The following is a 16,376-nucleotide window of genomic DNA, read 5'->3' as shown; positions in this document are numbered from 1 at the left end:
AAACAGCCAGATGGGTGATGACCTGCGGTAAGTATGAAACATAAACCTTAAAGGTTACTGGCCTATAAGCTATTAGATTATTGTGGTGGTCTTATCCTCATGGGACACTAGGATTTGCCTAAACAGCTATCTCCGTTCACTGCTTTCATTCCTATTTTAAGCCAGAAGGCCTGCCCTACTTTTTCAGACTCATTTTCTAATCTACTCACCTGCCTTGCCAATCATGAACAAGTACTGCTAAATAAGTTACATTACCAAAAGTATTATGTGCCTTTTCAACTGTTCCTCACCTGAACAAGTGATTTTAGTTCAATGATCTGATCAGGTTCTTTGAGATTATTCCTCTGGTCTTTGATAGTCACAGAACTCACTTTCAAAGTATTAGCTAAAAACTGGCCCTCCTAGAACGAACTAAGTAATAATAGTCACAGAACTCACTTTCAAAATATTAGCTAAAAACTGGCCCTCCTAGAACCAACTAAGTAACAATCACCACCAGTGATAGTCAACAGAAACAATAACTTCTATAGTGGCATGTTTTCCATAAAGCAGTGCAAAGTAGTTAAAAATAACCAACTTGCTTCCACGGAGAAACCCACCAACTATCTTTATTACTCCAGCCATTCACTAAAATCAATCTATTTTAAAATTCCACAAAGCCTTAGGTCACAAGAAAAAAACATACATAGGCACACACATTAAAAAAACACAGAAGTCTTACCTCTTTAGGCCACTAGTCACAGTCCGATTAAACATTAAAGGATTATCAATTTATAGATCAAGGGAACAAACATTTCACACCAGGTATTATCTACAATTTAGTCACCTGCTCCTTTCGCAGTGGGATTAGTCATAGGTCACTACAAAGTTCTAAGTTTCTGTGACATTACTGAGAGGCTATTATATGCTACACCGCGTGAGTACTTTTCAAGCAGTATTTAACCTTCTAAGCATAACCAGAAATGTGCTCCATGTAACAGGAACTCATCAAATATTTATGAATACATCACTTCCAAAATTCTATCTATATTGCAGAAAAGGAAAATTTCATCATTTTTCTTAAGCATTTTAGGTTTAAATCCTTTCAATATCTAAGAGTAAAGTTAAAAAACAGTCATGTGCCACACAGCAATATTTCAGTCTACAAGACTATATACATGACAGAGATCCTGTAAGATTACAATGGATCTGAAAAATTTCTATCACCTAGTGATGTTTTCGCCTGTCTTAACATCACGGCATAAGGCACTACTACTCACATTTGTGGTACTGCTGGTGTAAACAAACCTACTGCACTGCCAATCATATAATGATAACAAATATGTTACTGGCTTATACATTTACTATACCACCCTTTTTATCATTACTTTAGAGTATACTCCTTCTACTTATTCAAAAAACAAAAAACAAAAACAAAAACAAAAAAAAGGTAACTGTAAAACAGCCCCAGACAGGTCCTTCAGGAGGTATTCCATGAGAACGCATTGTTGTCATAGGAGATGACAGCTCCATGCCTGTTAATTCCCCTGAAGACCTTCCAGTGGGACAGGAGGTGGAGGTAGAAGACAGTGACATTGATCATCCTGACTCTCTGGAGGCCTCAGCTAATGTGTGTGGTGTGTGTTCATTTTTAACAAAAAAGTTTTAAAAATAAGAAATGTTTGAAATCGTAAAAGCTTATAAGAATAAGGATATGGAAGAAAATATGTACAGCTGTATGTGTTTGTGTTTTAAGCTAAGTATGATTACAAAAGAGTTAAAAAGTTTAAAATTTCTTAAGTTCATAAAGTAAAAGTTACAGTAAGCTAAGGCTAATTTACTTTTGAAGAAAGATATTTTATAAATTTAGCATAGCCTAAGTGTGCAGTGTTTATAAAGACTACAGTGTTGCACAGTAACGTCCTAGGCCGTCATATTCACTCACCACGCACTCCCTGACTCACCCAGAGCAATTTCCAGTCCCGCAAGCCCTATTCATGTTAAGTGCCCTCTACAGGTGGACCATTTTTTATCTTTAATACTGTATTTTTACTGTACCTTTTCTAGGTTTAGATATGTTTAGATACCCAAAGACTTACTGTTGTGTTACAGTTGCCTCCAGTATTCAGTACAGTAACATGCTGCACAGGTTTGTAGCTTAGAAGCAATAGGCTATAACATACAGCCTAGGTGTGTAACATCTAGGTTTGTGTAAGTACGGTTAACTCGAACAACATGGGTTTGAACCGCACTGGTTCACTTATATGCAAATGTTTTCAACCAAACACAGGCTGCAAAACCCAATCCTGCAAATACACAGGGCCAACATTTTGAATACTCAGGTTCCACAGGGCCAACTTCTGGACTTGACTATTGTAGGGATTTTGGTATATGTGGGGATCCTGGAACTAAGCTCTCACATATACCAAGGGATAACTGTACACTGTACGATGTTTGCATAATGATGACATTGCCTAAGGATGCATTTGTCAGAACTCTGAATCATTAAGCAACTATGTAAGCGTGACTATATATAATACAATACTCTTAAATCTTCATTTCACATGTCACTTAAAGTAAAATAGATCTGCTGTCAAATCTCGCCAAGATCCAAGATTGATTTATTTTTTAAATAATAGCTAACATTTATTAACCAGCTGCTGTGGGCACTATGCTAAGCACTTTACATACAACATGAGATGTAATCTTTAAATTCTGAGGTAGGCACTATCTCCCATTTTACACCTGTGGCAAAGAAAATAAATAACAAAGCTCAAAGGCCAATCAGCAGAGTCTGTACTCTTTCTTACACTGTCATCCATAAAATAAGCTTCTTATGCTTGCACATACTTAAATATTTACTAAGCACCTAAGTGTGCGTTAGGCACTGCATTCAGCATTAAGGATACAGTGGTTGCCCTTAAAGAGAGCAGTTTATTGTGAAGAAAGGACAAGAAAACATTTAAAGAGATTTGCAAAGCAATGAGATTGTTTATGGGAGCTCACAGGAGACAGTAATTCTGATGATGATGATGATGATGATAGCAATGGCGGCAGCAGCACCTAACATAACACATATGCAGCACTCACTATGTGCTTGCCACTGCAAGTTTCATTATCCCTCTTCTACAGATAAAGAAACACAGGTAAAACAAGTGTAAGTGATTTATCCAAGGTCATGCATCACTAAAAGAATTTGAGCTGGGCATAGTGGCACATGCCCGTAGTCCCAGGCATGAGGATGAGGCAAGAGAATCACTTGAGCCCAGGAGTTTGAGGCTGTAGTGAGCTATGATGGTGCCACTGCACAGCTGGCTAACAGAGCAAGACCCCATCTCCTTGGAAAAAAAAAAAAAAAACAGAAATTTGAATCCAGGTATGTCTGACTGAAGACCATGTTCTCAAACCATTACTCTCCACAGCTTCTTAGCAGAGGAGAAAAAGCTTCTCAGAAGTCCCCTCGGCTAAATCTTGAAAGACAAACAGGAGCTGGTCAAGCTGAGGGACAAGATTCTATGCAGGGCCAGGCACAGTGGCTCATGCCTGTAATCCCAGCTCTCTGGGATGGGAGCAACACCTGAGGCCAGGAGTTTGAGGCCAGGCTGGGCAACACAGCAAGACCCTGTCACTACAAAAAAGTAATAAAAATAAAACATTTAGCCAGACATGGCAGCACATGCCTGTAGTCCCAGCTACTCGGAGGGATGAGGCAGGACGATCAATTGAGGCCAGGAGTTTGTTTGAGGCCGCAGTGAGCACTGATCGCATTACTGCACTCCAGCCTAGACAACAGAGTGAGACCTTACCTCTAAAAATGTTAAAAAAAAAAAAAAAAAATTACGCACAGAAGTAAAGAGCCCATTCACAGATATAAAACATTCTAGGGACGACAAGTATGACTTCTTATTCAAAGTGCTTAGGACCAGAAGCATTTCAATTTTAGATTGTTTCAGATTTGGGAATATTTGCATATACATAATGAGATGTGTTGGGAATGGAACCCAAGTCCAAACACAAAATTCATTTATGTTTCATATACACCTTATACACAGAATGTGAAGGTAATTTTATAAATATTTTTAATAATTTTGTGCACAAATTTGTGTACACTAAATTAGAAAGCAAATGTATCACTACCCTAGCCACCTACGTGGTCAATCTGTGGTTGCCTGGACATCACCATCATGCTGTGCATGGAAAAGGTATATCACAACCGAAGGGGGCTGGGAGGGTCTTTTTCCCTTGGGGACACTGAAAAAACTTTGGGTTATGTCCCCAGGTTGTGATTACAACCCATCACATGAGGTCAGGAAAGAAAGTGTCCACTTGTGGTGTCATCTGGCACTCAAAAAGCTTCATATTTTGGAGAATTTCAGATTTTGGATTAGGAACACTCAACCTATAGTATTAAAGTAGGCTGGGGGCCGGACGCAGTGGCTCACACCTGTAATCCCAGTACTTTGGGAGGCCGAGGAGGGCAGATCACCTGAGATCAGGAGTTTGAGACCAGCCGGGTCAACACAATGAAACCCCATCTCTACTAAAAATACAAAAACTAGCTGGGTGTGGTGGCGTGCACCTGTAATCCCAGCTACTCAGGAGGCTGGGGTAGGAGAATCACTTGAACCAGGGAGGCGGAGGCTGCAGTGAGCCAAGATGGCGCCACTGCACTCCAGCCTAGGCGACAGAGTGAGACTCTGTCTCAAAAATAAATAAATGGGCCGGGCGCGGTGGCTCACGCCTGTAATCCCAGCACTTTGGGAGGCCGTGGTGGGCAGATCATAAGCTCAGGAAATCAAGACCATCCTGGCTAACACGGTGAAACCCCATCTCTATTAAAAAAAAAAAAAAAAAAAAAAATAGCCAGGCGTGGTGGCTGTATTCCCAGCTACTCAGGAGGCTGAGGCAGGAGAATGGCGTGAACCCAGAGGCAGAGCTTTCAGTGAGCCAAGGTGGCGCCACTGCACTCTAGCTTGGGTGACACAGCGAGACTCCGTCTCAATAAATAAATAAATAAATAAATAAATAAATAAATAAAATAAAGTACGTTGGGGATGAGGGTTGTGAAATGACAAGGAAGAAATGGAACACAAGCCTAGAGAGGTTTAACATGCAGGGTACTGCCCATCAAAAAAGTTAGAGTTTATCGCACAGGCAGGAAGTGTTCGTGAAGGATTTTGAGCACAAGAATGACCCTTGACATTGTTCATAGATCACGATGACAGCGTGGACAGACTACATAGTTCCAGCAAGAGGTTCCTGCAATGGCACAAGCAAAAGGTGTGAGAATAGGATGAAGTAGAGGATATGTACAAACCAAAGGTTCACAGCATTCAGTCTGGTGGGACTGGACATGCAGTAAAACGGAAAAGACTCTGGCCTGATTCCCAGGCTGGTCATCTGAACCAGAGACTAAATGGGTGAGTGGTGCAATTAACAGGGATGAAAAATACACTTAGAAAATTCTTTCTTTCTCCTCTATTCATTAGTGTAAATATTTATTTTATTGCACTACCACCCTGTTTTTCACTTCAATCTCTTCAATAAAATAAAAAACATGGCCATTCCACTTTCCACATCATCCATCTGGATAATATTTGGATTTTCTATGATTTCAGAATAGGTTTATAAGCCTATCTGTTTTGGGTTTTTAAAACATGGTCATCACAGCCAGGCACGGTGGCTCACGCCTGTAATCCCAGCACTTTGGGAGGCCAAGGCAGGCAGATCACAAGGTCAGGAGTTCGAAACCAGCCTGACCAACATGGTAAAACCCGGTCTCTACTAAAAATACAAAAAAAAATTAGCTGGGTGTGGTCACACGCACCTGTAATCCCAGCTACTCAGGAGGCTGAGGCAGGATAATCGCTTGAACCCGGGAGACAGAGGTTGCAGTGAGCCGAGATTGCGCCACTGCATTCCAGCCCGGACGACAGCGAGACTCTGTCTCAAAAAAAAAAAAAAAAAAAAAGAAAAAAAAAACCGTCATCAAAATAGTCTTGCTGTCCCCTTAATGAAATTGATGTCAACTGCTCCAGCAGTTTTCAACTATCCCTCTTCTTTTTCTTCATTTTATGTCTTTGAGTTCTCTGGCCCTTCTAGTTTGCCCATCTTCTCTCTACTTCTTAGTTAAGTACCTTCTCTTTCTCTATACTGACTTCTGTATGTTTTTCTAACCCCTATCATGTAGCTGAAACAACTACTTTTTCTGCTAAACAAGTTGTCTCCACTTCACATCAGCTATAATAATCTTTAAGGCTCATTTTCTTCTTTTCAGCTTTCCCCCATTAAGACACTACTGAATCCTCAAATATGATGACAGCCTTTCCTAAACCTTGCTGTAGTTGTTTTGGGGCATTTCTTTTTTTTTTTTTTTGAGATGGGGTCTCAGCCACCCAGGCTGGAGTGTGGTGCTATCTTGGCCCACTGCAACCTTTGCCTCCTGGCTCAGGTGATCCTCCCACCTCAGCCTTCCAGGTAGCTGGGTCCACAGGTGCAGGCCACCACAACTGGCTAATTTTTTGTATTTTTCGTAGACATGGGGTTTCACCATGTTGCCAGGCTAGTCTCGAATTCCTGAGCTCAAGTGATCCAGCCACCTTGGCCTCCCAAAGTACTGGGATTACAGGCATGAGCCACTGCGCTCAGCCAAGCCATTTCTTAATTGTACTTTTTTCTCCCTTTTTTCTTTTTTAAATAGAGATGGGTGATCGCTGTGTCACCCAAGCTGGAACACAGTGGTGCAATCATAGTTCACTGAAGCCTTGGAACTCCTGGCCTCAAGCAATCCTCCCGCTTCAGCCTCCTAAGCAGCTGGGACTACAGGCGAAAGCCACCATGCCTGGCTGTCCCCAACTTTACATTTTGAGAAACTGAAATCTATCTGAAAAGTGAAAGAATCATAAAATGAACACCCATATGCTCTTACCTAGATTCACCATAGTAAATGTTTTGCCACTTTTGCTTTTTTCTCTACAAATGATTTTTTTTTTTGAACAATTTAAAAGCAAATTGCAAACATAATGACATTTCAACGTAAATACTTCATCAGGTATTGCCTAAAAATAAGATAATTTTCCTATATAACCATAATACCATATCGTCACATTCAAGACATTTAACAATGATATAGGCCAGGCACGGTGGCTCACACCTGTAATCCCAGCACTTTGGGAGGCCGAGGTGGGCAGATCACCTGAGGTCGGGAGCTCAAGACCAGCCTGACCAATATGGAGAAACCTCATCTCTACTAAAAATAAAAAATTAGCCAGGCGTGGTGGTGCATGCCTGTAATCCCAGCTACTCGGGAGGCTGAGGCAGGAGAATCGCTTGAATCCAGGAGGCAGAGGTTGCGGTGAGCCGAGATCACGCTATTGCATTCCAGCCTGGGCAACAACAGTGAAACTCCATCTCAAAAAAAAAAAAAAAAAAAAAAAAAAAAGATATAATACCGTCTAATATATACACCATATTCAAATTTTCCCATTTATCCCCAAAATGTCCTCTATGGTTTTTTGTTTTCTTAATCTAGGCTTGACACTGTACTTGACTGTCATTTCTCTTTCAACTTCTTTCATCTAGAACAGTCTTCCCGCCCTTTTTGTTTTGTTTTGTTTTTCATCACTTTGAAATTTTTAGAGTTCAGGCCAACTGTCTTGTAGAAAGTCCCACAAACTGGATTTGTCTGATTGTCTACTATAACTAGGCTCAGCTTAAATTAAACACTTTTAGCAAGAATGTTACATAGGTAATTACTGAATGAATTCTTCAAATATTTCTCAGTGTTTGTTCATCTAGAATTTCAGTCTCTTGGGCTGACATTGTCTAGACGCTGCAAAAAAACCTTCATGAACTGTTAGCAATTAGTAAATCTAATAATGATCATCAAAGAAATACATTATCTTGTCCAGCCATCCAGTATATCTTTCTGTGCCCAATTTAAAGATCCTGGTTACCAAGTTAAACCCTCTTCTAACAACAAACGAAGACTCAAGAACTAAAAGACTTCAGGATAATCTAAAGTGCCAACAAAACAAAATTGAATATGGGGAACTAAAAGTTCTCTCTACATTCACCTGGATAACCAGATAGAATATAAAGATAACTAAGAAAGATACCACTTAGGTTAGGTTGAAAGTTTTAGGCCTCAGTTTTGAAATTTAAAATGCTGCTAAATTTTAACATTAAAACTATAAAAGGCAGGGCGCAGTGGCTCACACCGTAATCCCAGCACTTTGGGAGACAAAGGCAAGAGGATCACTTGAGCCCAGGAGTTCAAGACCAGCCTCAACAACATGGCGAAACTCCGTCTCTATAAAAAATACAAAAATTAGGCTGGGCGCAGTGGCTCACGCCTGTAATCCCAGCACTTTGGGAGGCCGAGACGGGCGGATCACGAGGTCAGGAGACCGAGACCATCCTGGCTAACACAGTGAAACCCCGTCTCTACTAAAAATACAAAAAAAAAATTAGCCGGGTGTGGAGGCAGGTGCCTGTAGTCCCAGCTACTAGGGAGGTTGAGGCAGGAGAATAGCGTGAACCCGGGAGGCAAAGCTTGCAGTGAGCTGAGATTGCGCCACTGCACTCCAGCCTGGACGACAGAGCGAGACTCTGTCACAAAAAAAAAAAAAAAATTAGTTGGGCACAGTGGCGTATGCTATGCCTGTGGTTCCAGCTACTCGGGAGGCTGAGATGGATCACCTGAGCCCAGGAAGCTGAAGCTGCAGTGAGCCATGATCGCGCCACTGTACTCCAGCCTGGGCAACAGAGCGAGACCCTGTCCCCCACCAAAAAAAACTATAAAGGAGCATTATAGTCTAGTAATGATTGCACCAAAGCATGGTAATGATTCTAAGACATCCCTTTATTCCCATTAGTCATTTAGCAATTAAGTAGCAGCAAAGTTCCAAAATGACTACAAATCCCAGAATTAAATGAATAATTTTGTCTCTAATAGAGATATGTCTAAAAATCAGTTTTTTGTTGTTTTTTTTTTTCTGAGACAGAGTCTTGCTCTGTCACCCAGACTACAGTGCAGTGGCACAATCTCAGCTCACCGCAACTTCCGCCTCCCAGATTCAAGCGATTCTCCTGCCTCAGCCTCCTAAGTAGCTGGGACTACAGGTGTACACCACCATGCCTAGCTAATTTTTGTATTTTTAACAGGGACTGGGTTTCGCCACGTGGGCCGGACCTCAGGTGATCCACCCACCTCAGCTTCCCAAAGTGCTGGGATTATAGGCGTGAGCCACCACGCCTGGCCTAAAAATTAGCTTTTTCCAAAAATGTTACTTTAATAGAAAGACATTCAATTCCTAGTATCAAATACTGCTTAGGAAAAGGTCTTTAATTAATTATTTCACTTTAAGTAATGAGTCCTTAGCATTTTTCTCTCAGAGTCCCTTGTTTTTTTCACTTTACAGTAAGATGTGATTAGTATGTTACTTTACAAATATGACGTTAGAAGCCAGAATAATGGTTACAAGTGTCATATTTTCCCCACTGTTGCCCATTTAGGGATGGAAAGCAGTAACTGAACGTGAACTCATGCTTGTTTCTCGGATTCTGGTAATCTATTTATTTTGGTTGAGCGGCTACATGGGTATGTCGGTGCTAAATTTGTAAAAACTCACTAAGCTGTACATTTATAATTTGTACATTTTCCCATATACACTCCAGTAAAAGTTAGGGTACACTAAAAATTATATAAGGCAAAAAAAAATTTTAATCCCATTTTAAAATGCAATAAAAGAGAGAAAGCTTAATTATCAAATGTCAGACCATAAATAAAGCTTTGATCACAACCAATAACATATAGGTAAGAAAGAATACTTTATCCTTGCTCAAAAAAAAAAAATTAAGTGTTTAAATTAAGATGCCCTTTCAGAGGTTCCAGATTTCTACTCAGATGTATGAATCTCAATTAGCACTGATTTTGAATGTTTCAAAAGTTTGGCAGCTTGTTAATCACCATGGTAAACGAAGCATAAATTAAACTAATACTGTTGACAAATCCAGGAGATATCAACTTTAAAACATATTCACATTGAAAATTTATACTTGAAAATGTTTCTTCTGGGTTGGTATTCTATCAAGTGACTAATGTGTCCCCACTGAAAATATAAAGAACGAAAATATTAATATAAGCACTTTGAAACCATTTCCATACTGATTGAAACCACTATGGAAATATTTAGGTAAAATTACAATATTTATGTTAATATGAAATAATTGTATAACAAAAGCTTTAATATGTGTGATCCATTTTCCTTTGAATTCAAAATATACCTGCAGATGGAAACACACAAAGGTATTAAAAGCAGTTATTTCTGCTGGGAAGGAATATGAAGTCTTTCTTTTCTTCCCTTTCTGATTTTTAAATTGTGTAAGTAGCAGGATTAAACTTATATTTAAGAGAAAAAATTTTAAACCCTCAGTAAATCCATTATCGATATAAAAAAGGGAGAGTGGGGGGAGAGCTGTGGAAAGAAATGAAGTATAGGTACCAAAGATTGAAATCGGGTTTAAGGTATATTTGTGGAAATAGCAATTTTTGTCCACACTAATATTAAAATATTTTAAGAAAGCCATAAGCACAATATTCCCAGTGCCGCGATATTAAAGAAACAGTAGCCTCCCATGTGTGGTAAAAATGGTACAGTACTCTGTGAATACACAATATATTTGAATTCTAAGAGAAAGGGAGAAATGTATCAGCACCTTACTAAAAAGAAATCTGACTTTTCTGTTAAACCCCATCTGGCCATCAAATAACAAAATAAGACAATGGATTCTCTATATTTGTCATGTAATTTCTACTGAAATTTCCTTGTTGCTTCTGAAAAGATTCATTCCAGGGAAATAAACTGCTTTTATAAAAATCACTGTCAAAGAAAAAACATGTCCTTAAACAGGAAAAGGAACTTGGAAACTAGAAAAAAAATAATAAAGCAGAAAGAATATCACAATTTAATCATTTGGGTTCCTAGTTCTCTGGCTCAGATACCAGTAATGGTGCCCCAGTGCATACAAACTGCTCTAAAGGCTCACAGAAGTGCTACTTTTAAAGCAAAGAAGAAATGAATGAGCAACCTACTAGGGTACATTGCAGATGGCACTCAATAAACATTTAATGAATGAGTAAAATCATAAGAAGGTCTAAACATAAAATAAACACCTTCAACAGATAGAGAAGAAATCTGCTGCCTGGGAAGTACCAGACAGAACTGTGCTGATCTCTTCACATTGTTACCGATGAGATTTCACCCACATATCCATTATGCTGTAGAATAGGTATTCTCCTGACTAGGAACAGTTTTGTAGCTTATAATTTCACATACTTTCTAATTCTGATATTTTCAAATGTTAATGATATCTCTACTAACCACTTCTGTAGTAAGCGATCTATTACCAACCTATTATCATGTCTCAAAGTACTACCTTAACTTGACCTTTTCACATCCTTTATGTCACTTGCATGACCCAGGCTTGACAGGGAAGGTATTATTAACCCTATTTTACAGATGAGTTTTTTTTTTTGTTTTTTTTTTGGCTTGAGACTGAGTTTCACTCTTGTCGCCCAGGCTACAGTACAGTGGCACAATCTTGGCTCACTATAACCTCTGCCTCCCGGGTTCAAGCGATTCTCCTGCCTCAGCCTCCCAAGTAGCTGGCATTACAGGTGTGAGCCACCACGCCCAGCCACATCCTTCAATTTAAGAAAGCTGCTATTTAAAGGACACCTAAAATACAAACCACTCCCACATACCCACTCTTCTCCAAAATTTGCTCAAACAGAACAATTAGGTACACTTGAAAGTTAACAGGAAATGACAGAAACAAAAATAGCTGGGGTGTGGTATCACCTCCGAAAAAGCTTTCAAGCTGTGAATAAATGTAGACAGCTCTGACTAAACAAGATAGCATCAGACCAGGGTTTAGTACCCGTTACAATGGACCTTAGCTATGCACACGTGACACCTCATTTTCTTCAACTATTTCAAACTCTGGAAAACCCTGAAAAAAGCAACATAAGTCACCATGAAGCCACAAATGCTGTGGTCAAGCTCTTATGCTAAAGTTTTTATATAGGAGAGAAATCCATACATTCTAAGGACCTGAAATTATTTCTATTTCATTTATTTAAGAGTAGTCTTAAAAGTACACAATATTCGGTAATTAATTTTGGTAAAAAACAAATTTGCATCCTGCAGGATATGATGACAGTGTTTATTTAATAATAAACATGTCTAGCAATAAACCAGCCCCTGCATTTTTTTTTTTTTTTTTTAAGAGAGAGTTTCACTCCGTTGCCCAGACTGGAATGCAGTGGCACCATTTTGGCTCACTGCAACCTCCGCCTCCCGGGTTCAAGCAATTCTCGTGCCTCAGACTCCCAAGCAGCTGGGATTACTGGTGCCCGCCACCATGCCCAGCTAATTTTTGTATGTTTAGTAGAGATGGAGTTTCGCCATGTTGGCCAGGCTGGTTTCGAACTCCTGACCTCAGTGATGTGCCTGTATGGGCCTCCCAAAGTGCTGGGGTTACAGGCGTGAGCTACCATGCCTGCCCCCAGCCCCTACATTTTAACTGTTTTATTTTATTACATTTTATTTTACAATACTTATTACTATATTTAAGGGTCATTTAAGATTTTTAATCTTCTTTTGATCTTATGGCATGTTATGATGGAAATTACATGGTGCAATGGTGATTTGATTGTGAGATTCCTGAGGGCTGCACTAAGCTTCACTAAGATCCTATTTATTCTGACTTGACCCACAGTTCTGGCTTATCTGGTTTCCCTGCCTACTTCAGCTTAGACGTAGCAGATTAGAAAGCAGTAAGGGCGTATTTTGACAGAAAACAGTACTGGAGAGAGAAACTAAAAGCAGACAAAACACTGAACTAGTATAGCATTGTGGAATCATTTTAGTACAGGACGAAACTGCTAACAACTGTATACAGCAGAATGCACCGGCCGTATTAACAGCACAGTACAGAAATTAATGTACATAATGACCTTCATTCCTCAAAAAAGGTTATGTTTAGTACACTCTGAATCTTAAGAGAGGGTTATATACTTCTTATAGACTATACACTAATAATATGAAGACACATTTAAATGGTCACAATAATTTAACTGTTCAGGGGATAATGTCAGTTAGATGAACAATTCAGTTAAATCTCTAACGATAGGATACAAATGCTAAGCAGATAAATCTCAAAAATCCCATTATAATTATGTAACATAGATAATTAACATTTATGAGGCTGATTTGGGGAGACGGGGGGAAAACCTAAGTTATACACTAAAATTCTTCCCCTCCCTGAACATGCAATAAGGCGTCTCACCCTTTAAAAATGTATTCCCGTCACTAATATTAGTTGCCTTTCTCCTTCTAATACCAAATGAAAAAGAAGAAAAGTATCTTAATAATTTTCCCCACCGTCACGCTAACCCCCGCATCCAGAGGCCACTAACACAGCTGGTCCTAAGTCTATTCCCTTCTTACAAAATAGCGCTTTCAAACCGATTGTTAATCTCAGAGAGAAGGGTTGTGCCTAAGTCTTACGACTGAATAAAAGCAGCACATAAATTAGTGGTTATGTGTAATCCATCTTCTTAGCTTAAAGGCAGAAACAACTATAACCTAAAACCCTACAAGATTTAGAAAGCAAGGAGCCCTTTACATTTTGTTCTTATAACAACAACAGAAATCTAACGCAGGTACACATATGAATCAGAAAACATCATTCTCCAAGTCTTTATAACCAAAGGGAAAATAAAATACCATTACCCTGTCAAGAGCTCCGTAAACTTATTTTAAACATCATATAATGGATTTATCTGACTTCCTCACACTAAGTTTATTTCAGTAATAGCAGTGACTTGCAATGATCTAGAGAAAGCGGGTCAAAAGGCACATGGTATACGTCCTAAAAAAGGGTGGGGGGCAGATGTCAAGAAAGATCTAACCTTAAATATCTTACTTGGAAGAGTCGACTCCCTGCTCACACCACCCCTGATGGCTTCCCCCGAGTCGTTTCTTAAAGAGAAAAAAAGACGGGGATCCGGGCCCTTCGGGGGTGGTGGGAGAAGTAGTCCCCAGTGCACCCTGAACCCTTCGGGAGGGAACTTGGCACTGACGGCCAGGCACCTGACCAGGTGCAGCAGAAAACGCCGGGTCCGGGGGGCTGCTCTCGGAGGCTGCCGCCTGGGCGCAGCCCGGCCCCAGCCTCCCTCCGCCCCGAGCCGCCGCCCAGCCAAGGGCCGTTTCCCGCGGGTCCCAGAGGAAGGCCCGGCCCGCCAGGCACCTTTGATGACGCGGTCGGTGGTGGAGAGGTGGAAGCGCCTCCCGGACATGGTCCCCTCGGCCTCCTCCAGGCTCCAGGAGCCCGCCTGACGTGCGCCTACGCCGCAGCCGCGCCTTCTCCTCGGGCAGCCTCAGCTGCCCGGAGCCGTCAGCCAGCCGTGCCCGGCCCCGGCTCCTCAGCGGTGTCCGAGCACCAGAAGGGTGCGGCCGCCGCAGCGCCCGCCTCCGACGCCACTGACAGGACGCGGGCCCACCGGCCGCTCTCTTGGGAGGCGCCAGTGGCTAAGGCGGGGAACACCGCTTCGGCAGCGACCGCGACCGCTGCTAAAGGTGGCGACCGGGGCGGCCGCGGCTGCTCGCGGCCCGGGCCCTCGTGCGCGCAAGCGCGCCCCCGCGCGCCGCTCTCACAACTTCCCAGCGGCCCCGCGCGCCGTCGTGGGCGCGCCGAGGCCCAACGCGCGGCCCCGCTGTCCAAGCGGACCGGACCCGGCCCGGCCTCCCGGCCGAAGCACCGTCCTCCCCACGCTTCCGCCTTCCCGGGCGGCCGTAGGGCTCTGCGCACGCGTTGCTCTCGGCTCCTCCGGCTCCGGGCCCCTGCTGCTAACCGCCTATTTTCGCTTCTTCTCAGTCAGCCCTCCCCGCAGCCGGCCCCTTCTCTCCTGCCAGCCCCTACCCGGGCCCGGAACATCTGAAACCCGCCTGCGTGGCCCGCGCGACCCGCGCGGGAGGCCAGCCCGGCCGCGGCCATCTTGCGACCCGGCCCTGCGGCCTCGCAGCCGCTCCGCGCCGCCTCCTGGGACCGCCTCGCCGAGAACCCCTGACCTCCCAGTCCTATCCCACAGGCGACCTCCCTCCTCACCTCTGAGTCTCCCACTCGCTTTGTCTCAAGGAGTGTGATCAGTCCGGCCGCGCTCCTTCAGTTTTTGTGCGTCATTCAGCAAACCCACACATTTAAACCCCCTCGCTTCATCTTTCCCGCGTGTTGAGTGCAGTTAATACAGTGAGAAGGACTTTCGTGTCCATCCTAGTTCCAGTACAGTAGCTAGGGCGGTGGGGGATTGGGGGAGCTCCGTTTCTGAGCAAGGCCCTGCTCCCTCCTCACTTTCCGCATCGAAGAGAAGGGAGATCTCTGCTCCTGGGACCCCCGGGCCATTCCTCCTCGGCCACAGGAACTGACCTCTTCCTATGCCCTGTGTGTCACCTGCCCAGCTAGAAGCCCCCTTTTTCTTCCCCCTGACACAGTTACCTGCCTCCCCGGCCCAGGCTCACTGTGGAACCCCATGGGCAAGTCCGTAGAAAGTTAACAGTCTGTTAATCTCGAGGTTAAAAACTAACCTTTATCTGTCCTTAAAACTGTAAGCCTAGAACAGAAACTGGCTCCAACTGTCCTCTCACTGAGTAACTGGCAAAGTCAAAAGGATTTTGACTTTTAGCAATGCAAAGGAAATATTGAAACTGATGTCCAATAAAACATATGCAAGTTCCAATAAAACATATCCAATAAAACATATGCAGTCTTAACAATTACCGCAGTGACCAATGAGTGGTTACATGTAGCTATGTAAATTTAAATTAATCCCGTTCCTCTAGGGGACTAGCCACATTTCAAGTGTTCAACAGCTACATGCGGCTACCTTATTGGACATCCAGAAAATTCCACTGGACAGCTCCTAGCTAAAAGATTATAGGATTAAGCGTAAATCTCCAATAATATAGATTTATGTATAGGCGGTCTGGGGATATATAGTAGAATCAGACCCTGAATTAGCCCTTGGAATTTTGACCATAGCTCTTTGATGGTAGCCGCAGGAGGCAAGAGGACTTTAGGAGCCAAATAGAATTTGGTTTTCGTTTTCATGATCCTTGAGGCTTCCACCCAAGAGAATTGTTCAGATATCCTGGGGAAGCTCTTCATTTAAGAAGTAACCAGAACTCCACGCCTATCAAATCATACCCCTGGGTCAGAGGCTAAAATTCGTCTGGAAGAACCTCAACAGGATAGCTAAAAATAAAAAGTTTAAGAAAACATTGCGGGCCAGCAAAAAAAAAAAAAAAAAAAAAAAAAAAAAGGCCGGGTGCAGT

The 16,376-nt window shown here is 42.2% G+C and overlaps 1 protein-coding gene across 5 annotated transcripts in view; it reads right to left on the bottom strand.

Moving 5' to 3' along the window:
- Positions 1-15,058, bottom strand: part of PPP3CC (protein phosphatase 3 catalytic subunit gamma) — a 99,035-nt gene extending 83,977 nt beyond the window's left edge. Inside the window, exon 1 of one of the 5 annotated variants that reach the window (XM_002818882.6) lies at positions 14,296-15,058. In XM_002818882.6, coding sequence (XP_002818928.4) covers positions 14,296-14,344 — 49 coding nt within the window. In that variant the 5' untranslated portion in view covers positions 14,345-15,058. Of the gene's footprint in view, positions 1-13,971; positions 14,220-14,295 lie in introns of those variants that run through there. The other 4 variants (XM_063726579.1, XM_063726578.1, XM_002818881.6 and 1 more) reach the window with 4 other exon arrangements.
- Between the last annotated feature and the right edge of the window lie 1,318 nt (positions 15,059-16,376).

Source organism: Pongo abelii, chromosome 7, assembly GCF_028885655.2.
Source record: "Pongo abelii isolate AG06213 chromosome 7, NHGRI_mPonAbe1-v2.0_pri, whole genome shotgun sequence".
Classification (NCBI taxonomy): Eukaryota; Metazoa; Chordata; class Mammalia; order Primates; family Hominidae; genus Pongo; species Pongo abelii.
Note: the sequence above shows the minus strand (reverse complement) of the source record. Positions and strands in the feature narration are given on the sequence as shown.